At 43.1% G+C, this 17,235-nt stretch overlaps 1 protein-coding gene across 3 annotated transcripts in view; it reads right to left on the bottom strand.

The window, feature by feature from the left end:
- Positions 1-2,024: 2,024 nt before the first annotated feature.
- Positions 2,025-17,235, bottom strand: part of SHQ1 (SHQ1, H/ACA ribonucleoprotein assembly factor) — a 65,781-nt gene continuing 50,570 nt past the window's right edge. For all 3 annotated transcript variants that reach the window (XM_083724149.1, XM_083724151.1, XM_083724150.1), the window contains exon 12: positions 2,025-5,656. In XM_083724149.1, coding sequence (XP_083580275.1) covers positions 4,990-5,656 — 667 coding nt within the window. In that variant the 3' untranslated portion in view covers positions 2,025-4,989. The remainder of the gene's footprint in view (positions 5,657-17,235) is intronic.

Here is a 17,235-nt window from a genome sequence, read left to right as displayed (position 1 = left end):
ACAAGAGCGACTCTCTTCCCCACTTCAGCTCTATATGTTTTTCAAGGCCCATATTAAAACTACCGGATCCAATTTTTACCTACATCCCCTGCAAAAGCAGCATGTGTGTGCTTTCTTTCTGTCTCGCTGGGGGGGGGGGGGGTCGAGGAGAAGAGAGTAGTACCAGAGGAGATCATATCTGCAGTACTTGCTCAAAAATCCAAAGGTGCCCAAAGGCCTGTGTTGGTAACCTGTGTTGGTGACTGCAAAACTGAAAAACAAGCTTTCAAGATACTGCGAGATTTCAAACAATGCGCAGTGGCTTTTTAAAAAATTAGGCATCCAGTGGTGTCTGAGGCTTAAACAGTCATTACCATCATATTTTCTAGCTATTGGTTGGAATGGGCAGAAAGGGCAAAAAAATGTTTGTTGCACGCTGACTCTCACAAACTTCTGGGCTCCTCTAGATACATCTTACGGGGGCTTAGGTTAATTTCTCCTGCTTAAGAGTAGTACAACCTACAGGTTAGTTAACTTTAGACTTTTACAGACATTTAAGTTTTTACAATAGCCCCTGACCTATGCATAGTAAGGTTTAATGAGCTTATTATATACTACAAATCTCAGACAGCCGAAAGAAAAACCTGATGGGAATATCCCAACTCAGTCAAGTTGGCATGGATAGGCAAACTAAGGCCCGGGGGCCTGATCCAGCCCAATCGCCTTCTAAATCTGGCCTGCGGATGGTCTAGGAATCAGCATGTTTTTCCATGAGTAGAATGTGTGCTTTTATTTAAAATGAATCTCTGGGTTATTTGTGGGGCATAGGAATTCATTCATCCCCCCCCCAAAAAAAAATAGTCCAGCCCACCACATGGTCTGAGGGATGGTGGGTCAACCCACAGCTGAAAAAGTTTGCTGACCCCTGGTCTAGGGTGCTCACACGCACATTGCTTCCATGAATATGTGGAGAGGAAGCAAGCACCCCACAACATCCGCATGTGAAGTTTGAAAAGGGTAGTCTAGGCATGTTTCAGACAGTGTGCCAAAGGTGTATACTATTTTGTAGACACATAACCCAAACTTTTCCTGGTGCAGATTCCTTTTCCTTCTGACAGCAAAGCATCCAGCTAATGACACAATTCCACATTCGTTCCACTCTTCTGTCTTATCTTTTCGCTGCTCTGGAGAGCCTTCTGCCTTATCTCAGAAACAAATGGCGTCCAGGACAGCTTTAAGCAGCAGAGCCATTTATCTGCCTGACATGTGTTTCCCTGTTTGTTTTCTCTAGCCTTGAGACACCAGCTTTGACAATATTTAGCTGTGTCAACTGTGGCAGGCTGCTGAGCCCACTCACTCCAGAGGTATGAATCAAATTCTTTGGTACATTCATCATATACTGGAGTAAATAGAGGTTCATCAGTGCTTTCTTCATCTGATATGAAATGAACTCTACATATATTTCAGGGAGAGGAGTCAAAGGTGGGAAGTTGTCTTTTTTTAAATAAAAGATAAAGCTTTGGCCAATCTACAGCATTACCCTTGTATAGCTCTTCAAGAGTTACCAGGCAGAAAACTTTCTTTCAGAATTTCAGTTCTGTCATAAACACACTGAGCGCATTTAGTGAAAAACCTGTTGATTAACATGTTGATAATCAGAATACTGAAAACAAGTATTCTGTTTACATTGTGTCACACTGATATACAGTTGCTAAGATATCGCCCTTTTGAGGATTCATAAATTTGATCCTTTTGGGGGCTTCCTGTTCAGTCTGACTATTTTTTTCTATTTTCTGCACAGATCAAGCAGGTATGTGAACTAATTATGTGAATCAGCTAACACGTACAAAGATCACCAACCAGGGCTAAGACAAACTGTACCATTTTTTTTGCTTCGGGTAGATGATTGACAGTTTACAACATTCAAGCCAAGCAAGGAATGGGAAACCTCCAATTATTCGGATTAAAATTAACCCACAGCATTCTGAAGTGGCTAACCACACTCCCCGAAAGTTTTTTTCTTAATGCAAATTCGGAAACATTCATTTATTTTAATGTTTATTTGGTCACCTCATCACTTAGGTTTGGGGTAAAGAGCTATGAAATAAAGAATGGTATCAATCGTCAGTTAGCATTTATTAAAAATGAGGCGGAAGCCCTAACCACCGACTTAACCTGGGCTCCTATACGACATCTCAAAGAGAAAAGTTCTTGCAATGTTTGCAAAAGATGTTGAGGTTCTGAAAAGCCTTCAGTTGGACAGAGTTCCAAGTAAAGGAAAAACCTCTCCAAACAAACTTTGCTGTTAGAATATGGACAGCATGGTTAAAATAGGTCCAGATACTGTAACGGGACACACAGAAGGCGGTCACTTTCCATAAGGAACAGAACAGAGCAGCTTCACACTTCAAACACAGGTCGCAGCAGAGCTGGCTTCTCCACAAAGCAGCATGAAGAGGAGATGTATCAGGAAGACACAGGTTTGGGTGCGTGCATCCTCCTTCAAAGGTTACAAGTTTTACTAAGGTAAACAACAGAGGAACATACTGTCATGCGTCAGCTATGGAAAGTATGCAGCTGTCCGAAGTGTATATACGAATTTGAGTACCTGAATGGATATGATTTATCTATCGTAGGAGAAGTGATCTGAAATAGCGTACTCCCTCCCTCACAAAGCGAAGCATGGGGAATGACAGTGTGAGGAAGATGCGTGAGGGGGACCCTTTTCGTTTAACAAATTTATACACCGCTTACGAGTGCAAATACAAAAGTGCAACAGCTTTCAAGTGCGACAGTTAAAGCACTGGGAGAGAGGGTGGCTAGCTAACCATAAAATAATAATGATAAAAAAAATACAGACGACTGAACTCAAAACACATCTGCAATAGATTATTGTAGCCACCGTTTTGGAAACAGTTTGGTCTTTTCCCCTGTTGGCTTTGGCTGGTGAAAGCACCACAGCCAACCTTGCTTGTTCATTTGACAGGTATAAAGATGGCTGAACAGAACAGGGGCTACAGCAGGGCAGGAACAGATATCTGCAAGATTAGAATGCCGGGAACAAAAAGATCAGGAATACAGACTTCCCAATGGTGGGGGGAGGAGGCAAATGTGAGGCACTGGCTTCTAGCTGCTGGTGAGGTGTAGGGAGGCATTTCCTCTTTCTTAACAACGTCAGAAGGTTGAAACACATGCTACAGGCATCCTGTGCCACTGAAAGCTGCATCCCCACACAGAGGTTCCTCCCTTTCCTCTCACAACATTTAGAAACACTTGGCTGTGTTGTGACATCACCACAGTCTTCTCCCACTCCACATAGTTGGCTGCCACTGACAGGGATGGAGGAATGCGCACAATGATGTCACAGCACAGGGTTACATGCTGGTCATTGTTGTGGGGGAACACACCTGACAGTGGGTGCCATTTAGAGGCAACCTTATGTCATGCATCACCCAGGCGTATCACCTAGGCTGAATTGAAGGGTATCATTGCACACTAGTTCTTGCATTCCACATATTCCCAACACTTAAAGGGGAAGTGGGATTTTATCTCCGCTTACTGAAATTTCCTGAGCGTTTGGTGGGCAGGGCGGAGAGAAGAAAAGGTGGAGAGGTCAGGCTCCAACTCTGCCAGAACGAAGTTAGAATGGAGTAACCTACACAGGAGGCAAGACAACGCTTTGGACAGAATAAAGAGATTGCTTTCACAAACACAGAAGCTGTCAGTTCTCAGAGAGAAACAGAGCTGTTCTGAGAACAGAACAGGCAGGCTCCCTTCCCCAGCTGGCAGCCACAAAACGGAAGTGCAAGTGTGAAGAATGGGACACTATAAACTTTTGCAATATAGGTTTCTTTGGAGCGCTGCAGTGTTGGGATGTATGTATCATATACACAGACACGTACTTCTTTTCAAATCTGCACAACAAATCAAGCATGTGAAAATGTGCTGGCATAGTCTGGAGAATTTATTCTGCCTCTGCCCACCACAGTGGCAACATATTGTCAAAGACAGGATTCAGTGGAATTCAGGATGCCGAGTTCAAGAGATGTGCATACCGTTCGGAGAGGGATGCAGAAGACACATACAGCTCTGCCTACAGTTAGTTAATGAAGCTTAGCTACCCAAGAGCAAAGCAAGAGGATAAATTGGTAGTTCAGGCAAAAGTCTAAAAGGCAGAAAAACACAAAATATACTCAGCTCCATCGCTGAATGGTGGTGCATCTTTTGGTGAGCTACTGTTAAGAGTAACAGCTACAAAGAATGTTTTGTTCCTTTTGGACCAGCACCAACCACTAAACCCACCTTTCCTCCATCCCAATCACGTATTAGCAGCGCAGCTGGAGTACAGATAACCTGAAATCAGTTGTTCATACTTAAAAGGCAAAATATATTCTGACCATGTACATGTTCAAAAAAGAAAGAAAAAACACCATATACAGCCATGTATCGCAGATTGAAAAGAAAAGAAAAGAAGAGAGCAATCCTATGTACTCTTACCTGGCAATAAGTCCCATAATTTGTGAGAAAGTACAGGATCAGGCAGCACTGGCATTGACGATATCGCACATGCAACTACTACGGAAGCACAACTTATTAGATGTGAGTGCCTGTGATGACCAAGCCTACTGCTAGTCACTGTACAATGGACACTTCAAAATGGTTAAATTGAAATAAGGAGGACAGTAATATCCTGGGTGGAAAATTTAGGAGCTAGGAAACCATGATAATGAAATACAATATTTAAATATAGATTTGAACTATAAGCAATCTGCAGAATACAAATCAGCAAGCTTCACTGATGTTTGATCATACCTTTTGTAATACTACTAACCTTGAATGATGCCACTTCAAAACTAACTCCAGAGACTAGGCAGTCTTGTTTTATTTGCATGCATCACTGGTATTTGACAGAGGAATATTTGCTGAAGTGGCCTTTGGCTGTTAAAATGAACCACAACAGCTAGCACTGCAAAAACCCACAACCCCCTAGCCCACCCCGTCCACATTTCCTTAAGAAGCTTCATTTGTGCTGCCAAGAAGCAGAAGAGCGCTGGGCTTTGGAGTCACCTCTAAGAAATGTCTCTTTCCATTACAATCCGGCGAAAGTCCTTGAGGCTGAGCCGTGCAGCTTGTTCCTGTCTCTTCTGAAGTGCTGCTGCTGCCGCCACTTACAGAAGGCAAACCTTCAGGCTGCTCCGTAAGCCTAATTGCCGCCTGCATTTGCTTCCCTAATTCCTCTATCAGTTTCCTGGGAACAGATGTAGATTGCAAAGGAGCCTTTGATTTTTCATTACTAGCATCTAGCGTCAAAGTGCCTATGTCTCGCCTTAATCCATTACAGTCAATAAGCAGGGCTGTCCTCTCCTCTTGGAGTGTGCTTTGTAAAGGATTTATTTCCCCATCTTCGCTGGCTGAGGACTCTTGTTCATCTGAATCGGAGTCTCCTGTCTCATATGATGAAGTGCTGCTTGAGTCTTCAGAGTCACTCGCAGCAGCTCCTTTGGAGGGAGGCAGCTGCTGCGGCTTGGAGACGTCTGTGCCAGCAGCTTTTAACTCCTTTTCTTCCTCTTGCACGAGAAGGGCCGCTGCTTCCAGCTCTTCAAGCTCAAAACCTAAATTGGCCTTGCTCAGCTCTGCTTTCCGCACGCATTCGGCAAGGGCTGCCAACTTCTTTGACCTTTCAAAGGAAGAGAGAGAGAGAGAGAGAGAGAGAGAGAGAGAGAGAGAGAGCGCACATACATTTTGGTTACACTCTGTGCGGCTGACAGATACAAAGATTATCAAAACCAACAAACCTCAGTGATGACAAAACTGTAACTGGGGTTGCCCAAATTCCCAGAACATGCAGAAACTCACCATGCGTTCCATTTAACTCTTTCCAGACCCTCAGACCACATTATGAAAGAACACTTCTATCTGAAGATTTGATTAGCTGATATCTCTCAAGTCACTGGGACAACATGAAGCTGTACATCTCTCTAGCCTAGAGCATTCACAACACTTTAGCAAAGTGCAAAAGTTATGTCAGAAGATGGAACAGAAGGAAATAGCTTAAAGAGAAGATCACTTCCTTCTGCTGAGTTCCTACCACTATTAAAACTGGTTTTGAGCTTAATATCAGACTGGGGTGGGGTAGGAACTATTAATTTGCAAGTGTGTATGTCGCCAGTGACTTGGGCTTGGAAACAAATATCTGTGGGCTCTATTTTTAATTGGATAGGAAAATGTGTCCCATACCTTCTCGTGCTTGTATTATGTATTTTTACCACCACCGCCTATGATAGGATAAGGCAACCTGGTACAGTTCTGTGGTAAACCTCATGCAAATAAATCACAATAAGCAATAATTTGTACAGCCTGGTGAATGGTTTTGTTCCCCTTGGTTAGGAGATTGCAAAAGGGGGAGTCTGAAAGGTAAATTCTCACTCCTCCAATAAGCTGCATTTGACAAAGCAAGTTTCAAAGGTTGCAACGGAATCTCAACTATACGCTCCGGGACACCATAACGTAACAGATGTTGGTGTTTACGTAAATTGTTGTTAATGAATCAAACAATAACTCAAGAAACGGTAATAAATATTACCGTTAATATCATTGCAATAGCGCTACTGAACTGTCGAAGGCCACTAATAAGAGTTAATACTGTTAAATTAAGAATTAGGAGCTGCCTGCCCACCTCTATGGACACAGTGATTAGCATCCTTTTCAGTGCGCAGATCAATGGCATGAAACAGGTGCATGTTTGTGCGGGGTGAGCTGTGCGTATAAGAAAACAAGACAATGCGTCAGAACACTTTAATCCTGCACCACAAACGGAGGACGCTTTGTTTCATGTGACTTTTTAAAAAAGAAAAAAGAATGATGGGGATTAATTTAAACAAATTAATGGCTTCAATAAGCATTTAATGATGGCACAGTAACTAATCTGTAACACTTGAATTAAGGGAACCTTACTGCTACGCTTGCATGTGTTATTTCCTTTTAACAGAGAAGGGTGCTCTCTATGCTGGCTGAGTGCTTTTCAATACTTTTACAGAGGTCAAACGGAGCAAAACTGAGCTGCAATTTTGGCCTTCACAGAATGCAACTATCCGCTTTCCGCAGAACCGGAGCTGTGCTCATTCAGTTACAGTCTTCCCCATCTCACAGCAGAGCATCTCTCCAGGGTGTCAGACACTAGTTTGTCTCTGCTTTGCTACCTGAGATTCTGTAACTCAAAGCACCAGGAGCTGAACCTAGGACCTTTTGGATGTGCTCTGCTGCTGAGTTACAACCTTGCCTTTAATAGCCTTATAATTGGGGTTGAGCTAAAACATTCTCCTGGAACCTTTTAAAAAAAGGGGGGGGAGATGTTGCTTTGCTTCTTGGAATGGAAGCAATTTGGGAAAGGGTTAGAGCATTTTTTTAAGGCAACTGCTTGTCCCCATCCTTACCACACACTTTAAAATAAAATTCCTATAGGGGATTTTTTTTTAAGGCATGCACTGTGTGTTATACTGAGTAATTATCCCCCCTGGGAACCAGAATATAAAGATCTTTAAAATCATTCAGCTGAGAGAACAAGCACTTTAACTTTTGCCTCACAGGAGTTGTGTATTACATTATCAGCTGCTTGCTCTGGTGTCATTGTGTCATGCCTCGCAGGTTAGCAGGGTTTGGCAGAGGAAATGAAACCCAGTCAGTTACGGCAGGATTTATAGCAGACCTGCTGTTGCAGGAAGTGGTGAAAAGTTGATTGATAGCCTGAGACAAAGCTCTACTGCAAAAAAAAAAAAACCACACCAAAAAAACAGGATGCACGTCTGCTATTTATACCTGGCTTCCCTTTCTTCCTCTCTCCCTCCTTGATCCATATTTCATACAACTCTGTTGCTTTGTTGTTCTCTTCATTGTGTAAAAAGAAAAGAGGGGGAGCCTTCTAGGAAAGGATGTATTTTTGGCATTCTAGCAAAGCTTCAGACCTCCCCATTTATAACTCCCAGGAGAGGTGACATCTCCTAATTATTGTCCCATAGCAAAGTTATTTTAAAAAATCAAAACCCTCACGGCAGAAATATACAGATGCCTTTGACAACCTGCTGCCCTCCAGATGTTTTGGAATGCAACTCCCATTAACATCTTGAAGACACTTGGCTGGCGAAGGCCATCCTCAAAGCCACAAGGAGTACGACCCAAATCCTTTAAATCACAGGCGCTTTGGCATATTTGGGCATAGCACCTGCTTTTGGAGACAGTTGGAACCACATGTGCACGAGGCTGTCAATAATCCGTCTTCCTCAAAACAGGAAGCATTCAGGCAAAATGATAGCTCCGTCGGTAGAGGAGCAGATTCTTAAACCTTAAGGTAATGAGTTGAAGTTGCACATTGGGCAAAAGATTCCTTCATTGCAGGGGGTTGGACTAGATGACCCTTGTGGTCCCTTCCAACTCTACAGCTCTATGTAATTCTACGACCTTTTAGCACTGTGGTTTAAAGTAGCTGTGTTTTAGTAGCTGTACGCCTTCTTTCTTGACAATTTGGAGAGACGGTGTTCATATGTTATGGGTAGCATAGGCTGCATCTAGCTTGTCAAGCCACTTCTATTGGTTCACCAACCCTCAAAAAAATCAGGCAGCTCATCCCTGCTATTCCTGGCAAAGGCACCTCTTTCCCCTCTGGCAGGGCATCCTGCAAGAAAGTCTTGGTGCTCAGATGGGCAGGGTATAAAATAAAAATAATTATTAAACAGGGACAGAGCCTTCCTGTTGCCTGAGCACTAAGGCCTTCTTCCAATGGTGTCATGCCACCTTTGCAAGGTGAAGTGGATGGCTTTCCTCTCCATCCCAGTCCTGAGCTGGGAGGAGAGGTCCCTCTGCTGATCAGCAACAGAATGGAGAGGCTGTCTGAATATATGTGCGTGTGTGTGTGTGTTACTATTCTTTATTGGATTTCCTAACCACCCTTCACCATAAGGTCCCTGGGCAGGTTACAATGATATAAAAATACAGACCCTGTATCAGTTAAAACAATGTACAATCAGAAGAATAGGGCGGATCCTTAAATATCTCTCTCAGGTGTCAAAGGACAAGGCAAAGAGGTATGATGAAAGCTATACAATGAAGATGCTAAACACACCTGTGAGGACGAAATTCCACAGCTTGGGGGCTTCATCAGAGGGTGCCCTCTCCAGGGACACCATGCCCCAAAGCTCTGAGGGTGATGGAGCTACCAAGAGGGATCTCTTGACACCTGAGAGGAACTGTAGGGAAGGAGATAGTCTTCCAGATATTTGGGGCCTAAGCTGTTTAGGGCTTTAGGAGGACATAGGACCTTCAAATCAGGCCTGGAAGCAGACTGTCAACCAATGTAGCCATTTTAAAACAGGGATTGCATGAGTTATAAAATGAACCCTGCCCAGTACCCTGCTGCACTTTGGACCAGTTAAAGTTTCTGAGTCATAGTTAAGGACAGGTCCCATGAAGAGCATGTTAAAATAGTCCAGTCTGGAACTTACTGGAGCATGGAGTGCAAAGGCCAAGTAATTTTACTGCAAAAGGGGGTGTAAGCTGCTCATCTAGCTGGAGCTGAAAACAGACATCTCTAGCAACTAAGGCCACACCTGTGCCTCCACTGACAATGTTGGAGCCACACGATGAAAGCGTACTCTCTGTGCATGGCTTGTTTGTGTGGAGAGTATGCATGTGCATGCTCTGGCCATGCCACCACTGGCATGTGGTTTTGAAAAGATTGACCAATCCTCAATGTGGCCCTCTGGCCTAAAAAGGGTGGCCATGCCTGTTGCAGGGGCAATAAACCTTGTGGTACATTCCCATTTACCATCACTTAATTCTTCAGCCCACTCTCTGATCCAAGCAATGCAAACCTTGGACCATCTTGCCATGGTCCAGCACTACGGGAATGAATCCTGCATCTGCACACTCTGCTGCTCCGCTTAATTATTTTGTGACCCCCACATTGGCAAATTATCGTTTGTGCTTCGCCTGCAAACTAGGAGTGACTAATTAAGCTGAGCATGCAAGGAATGGTGGTAGCCTGCTTGCACAGAGCTTGTCATCCAGGAGCACCAAACCACTGCTTGGCGTTATGTGTTAATCCACCCACTGTGCCCAAGACAAGAAACCTTCTGTTCAAATAGGAGCTTAGGCGTAAATCTAAGGAAAAGAAATCCAATCTGTATGCACCAGAAACACCGAACACACCACTGACAGAGTAGCTCTCAGATGATGCAACTTGGGCATCGAAGTGGGAGAGGGTGCAAACTCTGGCGTGCGCAAAGAAACCACAGAGCAACACCCACACATTTCAAAGGCAAGCAGTCGTGTTATCAGAATGAATATTACATGTGTTTGGCTACCAGCCAGATCGACAAGCTTCAGAACTCCAAAGCATTAGAGCAGTTCACAGCCTTGGCTTCCAGCCAGGCACACAAATTACTCAGTCAAAAAAGGACGCTGGCATTTATTTTCAAAGATATGGAAGTCATTCCTTGTCTCCCAACTGGGCTGAAGGAGATAGTTCCGAGGCTGTATTTGAAGTAGAGATGCATCGTGCAGCCCACGCAAAAAAAAAGCCAGCGCTTCTCATCGCGCAAGAATCCCCTACAAGGATCCGTTTCCCTGCAAGCGAAACTGCTGCCGTTTAAAAAAGAATAAAAGTGCAACTACAGAGCCAAGTGGCTGGAGTAAACATTCTGACAAAGGCAGTTAGACATTGTCAAGAACTGTTCTTTAGGCTGCAGTCCCTGGAAAGAAGAATCCTTGTCAGAACAAGCTTCTTGACGTTCTGGGAGTTTCTTGATGTCGGGCATGCTTTCCAGCAAATATGTTCCCCAGGCAAAGAAAAAGTTTCCCTGTTCCAGTTTCATGGTACCTGTTTTTCTAAAGCTTCAGTGAAAACAGTCACCCGCAGTGACAGCGAGAGCGTTCGTCCCCTTACAGGCAAATCTTCAGCTCTAATTGTACCACTGCTGATTTTCTCTCTCACACATCCACACCCCACACCAAACTTTTAACTCCTTTTATTTCTTGCTTAAAAGGGTTCATATCCTGCTCCCACTGGCACCTGCACTCTCAGTTCCCCCCACCCTGCCCCCGGTCTACTAGTTAGCTGCACCCTCTGGAGAGATCTTCCCTCTGCCATATCTCTTCCCACAATCCTCCTCTGTGTCCCCCCCCCATCCCTTTTGAATAAGATTAGAAATTTTCTCAAGATAAGCAGTTCTGTCTCCCCCTCCCCCCCCCCAGTGATTTAATTGCTCTCTCCACAGAGAAGTACCAACAACCAAACTCCCTTTGAGAAACAAACACTTACAGCTTGGAAATGCTTTAAATCTGTTCACCAATTAACAGAATTTTGCTATATTCTTTTTTTTTAATTTTTTATTAAAGGTTTTCTCAATACAACAAAAAAAGCAAACAAAATAACATATAATTTTTTCAATATCCACATTTTCTTCACTTCTTTGGACTTCCTCACATCTCTCGTTCCTGCGTTCTAAGTTTTTCGAACTTTACCCAGCAATTTATCACCTTGTTTCAATTCTTATATTATAATTTCCAGTATTGTGTCCCTAATTTTAGATAGTTTTACCCAAACCTTAAAAGCTTAATTTTAGCATAATATTTATCCAAAATTTGTCTTTTCTTATATTTTCATTTATCTTCATACTCCTTTTAACTATCTTAATGGTGCCATATTATTAATAATCTTACATCTTTCTTAACACTCATACAATTTACAGTATTTTTGTAAATAGTCCTTAAATTTCTTCCAGTCCTCCTCCACAGCCTCTTCTCCCAGGTCTCGGATTCTGCCAGTCATTTCTGCTAATTCCATATAGTCTATCAGTTGCATCTGCCATTCTTCCAGTGTGGGCAAATCTTGGGTTTTCCAATGCTTGGCGATAAGTATCCTTGCTGCTGTTGTTGCATACATAAAAAATGTCCGATCCTTCTTTAACACCCTCTGGCCGGCAATGCCCAAAAGGAAGGCCTCTGGTTTCTTAGGGAAGGTATACTTAAATACCTTTTTCAACTCATTATATATCATTTCCCAGAAAGCCTTAACTCTAGGGTAGGTCCACCAGAGGTGAAAGAACGTTCCTTCAGTTTCTTTACATTTCCAACATTTATTATCAAACAAATGGTATATTTTTGCAAGCTTGACTGGGGTCATGTACCACCTATATATCATTTTCATAATATTTTCTTTCAAGGCATTACATGCCGTGAATTTCAACCCGGTGGTCCATAACCTTTCCCAGTCAGCAAACATGATATTGTACCCAATGTCCTTTGCCCATTTTATCATAGCCGATTTAACCGTTTCATCTTGTGTATTCCATTTTAGTAGCAAATTATACATTCTTGAAAGTACCTTAGTCTTAGGTTCTAACAATTCCGTTTCCAAGTTTGATTTTTCCACCTGGAATCCTATCTTTTTATCCATCTTAAAAACCTCTTTGATCTGAGCATAATGTAACCAATCTCGCACTTTATCTTTTAGTTTCTCCAAACTCTGCAACCTCCAATTATCTCCATCTTTTTCTATTATTTCCCAATATTTCGGCCATTTGGTCTCCATATTGAGTCTTTTCCGGGCCTTAGCCTCCATTGGTGACAACCACCTTGGGGTCTTATTCTCCAATAAGTCTTTATATTTTATCCAGACATTGAACACTGCTTTCCTGACAATATGGTTAGAATTTTGCTATATTCTGGGGTGGGGGAAGGCTTTAGGGACAGGCACCCCCAACCTTTGGCCCTCCAGATGTTTTGGCCTACAACTCCCATGATCCCTAGCTAACAGGACCAATGGTCTCGGATGATGGGAATTATAGTTCAAAACATCTGGAGGGCCAAAGGTTGGATATACTTGCTTTAGGACAACAAGCTCTTATGTTGGCGTCCATTAAGATACTGTAAATTCACAGAAAGGGGTGGTTGTAGCTGGGGGGTGGGGTGGGAGAGACACATTGATATTTTACAAAAAGTAGGTGGTAATAAAGAAACTTAAGTCTTGTTCAAATATCTCCTGTGTCATAAGATGTCATGACCCTGATTCCTGGTTTTCAGGGGATGAAGATTCCCAAAAACACCTCCCCCCCCATGAGCCATTTGTGTCTGTGCCATGGTCTGAGGATACAGCACTGCCATCCTTAGAACTGGAGGACTGCGTCACAGGATAATCATCATCACAGGAGACCCAGTGAGACCAGAGTCTCCCTTACTCTGTTAGTGAGTGAAGGAGCTAGCTGAGGTCCTTTAACTGACAGGGCACCTTCCTGGGGAACTGGGGCTTACAGCAGGGATGTTGCTGCTGCTGCTCCTGCCGCAGCAGCAACGGCTATATAGAGCTCAGTCTGTTTGGTACATGCTGAAGCAACATCAGATTTCTGGTCTCCCATAGCACAGCCTAGACCCTACTATACCCTGCTTTCAGCCCAAGCCTGAGTCGTATACCCAGCCAAAGCCTGACCACCTTGACAGATATCAAAGCTCACCTCCAACAGAAAACACCTTAAGTCTCCCATAAACTTGTTCCACTTCCTCTGGATCTAATACTTACATATGCAAAACATAGTTCAAAAAAGTTTGTTGTGCACTGCTAACTTTCCCTGCTTAGTATCTCGCCCAACAGCTGGAAAACCAAGTTACTCATCATCTTTGCAAAGGGGCAAATCTATTTTGATCTATCATGAAAGGGAGACCTCCATAGGGAGTTCCAGTGGAAATTCATGTTATTGGTAACATATAGTTCTGCCTCTGGAAATTGATGGCTTTTTGAGAGAATGGGCTAGTCCAACTAAGTGGAGAATTACTAGCTTCAGTACCACTGCAAAAATCAGGTCTTCCCTTCCTTAAGATAACCTCCCAGGACATAGAAGTGTTGAATAACTATCACCTAGTGGCTAATATCACCTTCATGGTTTCATACAGGGAGTGTGTGTGGGGGGGGGGGGTGTATTCCCCAGCTCTGCTAATCAAGGACAATTTTAACTAGAAATTCCCAGAATGGAACCTTGGCCTTTCTATATGCAAAGCACATGCTCTGTCATTCAGCTGCAGCCACTCCAAGGCTCTGCCAAAGCTGTCAGAGATCAGTTTCACAGGAATCGCCAATCTAGCCTTTTTGTGTTGTTATTGCACACCTGCCCCCGCCTATTTCCTTTAAGTAAACTGACTGTGTAGCATGATGAACCAAGTGTCGGGAATATACTTGCCAACTTAGAAGGAAAGCCCTTTGTGATCTTTGCCAAAGGAGCCAAGCACAATGGAAGCTACTTCCCAAGAGAGACATGGGGGGGACGGGACCACAGCTTGATAACCATTATGCACAGAAGAAAAAAGGCAAGAAGATGGGAAGTGAGAATGTGACCCTGGGCAGTTTAGCGTGCATATATATATATATATGATACCTATAAAGCAAAACATAGGTAAACGTGCCCTGAAGTTTCAAAGCTCTTTTGATAAGCATTTAATTTAGGAAGATTAAAGTCACTCATTTTAATTCTCCCGTGTGATTAATTGAGCCTTGCGATTACATTAAGGTGTGCTCGTACAGTAAGTACATTTGTAGTAATGATAGCTTATTATTATGCCAAGAGTGATCCTACATAAACAAGCATAATAAGGCTTTTTCAAAGTGTTGTGCATGGTAATTATCAGTTGTCGTAGTGCCAACTGCTTAAGGAAAATGTTTAATTGCAAGCTAAATTGATCGTATGCATGTTTTTATTTAACACACAGCTTCGGGGAACAGACAAAGCAAGCGAGGCAGCATCTCAGAAGTTGCCCACACACCTGGAGTGACAACTGATAGGGAATGCTACGTTCCTTTGCTGGCGGGCCTAGTAGTCACCCTGCTTTCTTTCTGTTGTTTCTGCTAAATTTTGTCCAAGAAGTTCTTAATCCCCCATAATTTGCATAGTCTTTGAACATCAGGTGGCAAAACAATTTAGTGCCTCTTCTTATTTTATACAATCCCAGCACAGCTCATCTAAAGAGGCAGGGCAGATTTTGATCTAACATTCTTCACTGCACAGTGGTGTTTGGGAAGGATGCCCGTGAAGAAGTGCAAGTGCAAATAATGATGTCACAATGCAGATATATGCGCAGGTAACATTTTCCATTTGCTACCATTCCCAAGCTTGGGGGGGGGGGGTTTGGCATGAAAAAGTATCATGTTTGAATCTGCCTGTATAGAAAGATAACCTAGTATTATATACTGGTTCATTGCCTCGATTTCTGTAGGAGTTAGTTTTTTAAATTTTATTTTTAAGTGTAGCTGAAGAAGCATGGTCTAAGACAGAGGTTACTTGCACATACAGACCAGAGACACAACCTTGCATTCAACGATGGGCTGTGCAAATCCTACTAAAGTGAAGTTTCCTTACAAAACTAATCACAGGAATGCAACATCATGGCAACCCAGCGTGGTGTAGTGTTTAAGAGCAGTGGACTCTTAATCTGGTGAACCAGATTCGCTTCCCCGCTCCTCCACATGCAGCTGCTGGGTGACCTTGGGCCAGTCACACTTCTCTGAAGTCTCTAAGCCTCACTCACCTCACAGAGTGTTCATTGTGGGGGTGGAAGGGAAAGGAGATTGTTAGCCGCTTTGAGACTCCTTAAGGGGAGTGAAAGACAGGATATCAAGTCCAAACTCTTCTTCTTCTTCTACTTAGGAAGGTTTCTTATGCACATATATCATGCCTTATCTGTAAAGTTTGTGTGTGTGTAAGTGTAGGCAACTTCTGCTAATATCATGCACTGATGTAACTGCACACAACAATACATATTGTAAGACCCAAGTAACATGCCACTGAAAGACAACTATTAAATTCATTTTCCACTGTAGTTAAACAAATTGGCAGGATTCACCTACAGAGCAAAAGATTCCTATTACTGTACCCTGTTGAATTGCAGGTATGGCTGAGGCCAAGATCCTAAACACTCTAACTCACCTTCCAACTAAATTGACTTCTAAGGTCACTTGCAAAATGGATATAACTTAATCCAAGGGTATCCAGTCTCCATGCTGGAGCTGGAAGATACCCTTTGGAGATTCACTGTACTGGGGCTGTGTAGGTGGAGGAGAGAACGGGGATAGATTTTGCTGTCTTTAGCAGAATGTGCATAATCTCTGTGAATAAAAAGAGCCTTAGTCCAAAAAGCACGTAAACTCTTCAAAACTCTCAGGCCATCATACGATTAAGCAGACAACAAACACTATTCCCTTTCAATGTATACCAGGGGCTAGCATGCATTCACATACAAAATGACAACACACTGTGGTCATCTGCACAGCACACTGGTTTTTACAAGGAAGTGTTATTTAATTTCTATGTACCCTGCAGGTGACCAGCCAAGGAGTTCCTGCATTAGCAAGAGAGGGAAGGTTGGCATGCTGAACTGTAGGGTGTGCCTGATCACTTTGCTTCTCCATTAACTACTCTGCCAAAAAAGACTTAACAGCTTTTAGCAGAACAAAGGGTTGGAAAGTGACCCATCAGAATTGCAGAGCTGGATGCTTAAAATTCAGCATAATTGCTTCACCTACAAAGAGAAAGCTGGCTAGACAGATTATTTTGCATACACAGTGAAGGATGTCAGAAGAATAAATCTACCTGGAATCTGGCCTGCTTACCACCTGGGTGCAAAGATCATGCTTGCTCAATATTTCTGGATGTGCCTGCAAGTCTTCTGCCTTCTCGGGTTTTAATGCTGTTGCATCAGCATCTTGCTGCCCTCTCACAATTTAAACCAGCTTTCCTCAACCTGGTGCTCTCCTGAACTTTTTGGACCACAACTCCCATCAAACACATTATTACAGAGGCACCCCTTTCTCTTTCAAAACTGAGAGTTGCCATTGTTAAAGGCTTCCCTAGTGTTTTTGTAAGCTTCTGCGAAAATATTTAGGATGGTTTGGAGGTCATCCTCTCAGCTTGCACACACTACGTTGTCATCAGCATACTGAAGCTCTATGACAGAAGTTATGGTAACCTTACTCTTTGCTTTCAGCCTGCTCAGATTGAAGAGCTTTCCATCTGTTTGATATATGATTTCTACCCCAGTAGGGATTTTCCCTTCGACAAAGTGTAGGATCATGGCAATGAAAATAATGAATAGAATTGGGGCAATAACACAACCCTGTTTAACACCTGATCTCACTGTGAATGGTTCACTTTGAGAGCCATTGTTATCTGCAATTGTTGCTGTCATATGGAGAACCCTGCCAAGAGGAAGGCACGCTTGGCA

Source organism: Podarcis gaigeae, assembly GCF_964106915.1.
Source record: "Podarcis gaigeae genome assembly, chromosome: 2".
Lineage (NCBI taxonomy): Eukaryota > Metazoa > Chordata > Lepidosauria > Squamata > Lacertidae > Podarcis > Podarcis gaigeae.
The sequence above is the reverse complement of the archived record's forward strand: the minus strand, read 5'-3'. Positions and strand labels throughout refer to the sequence as shown.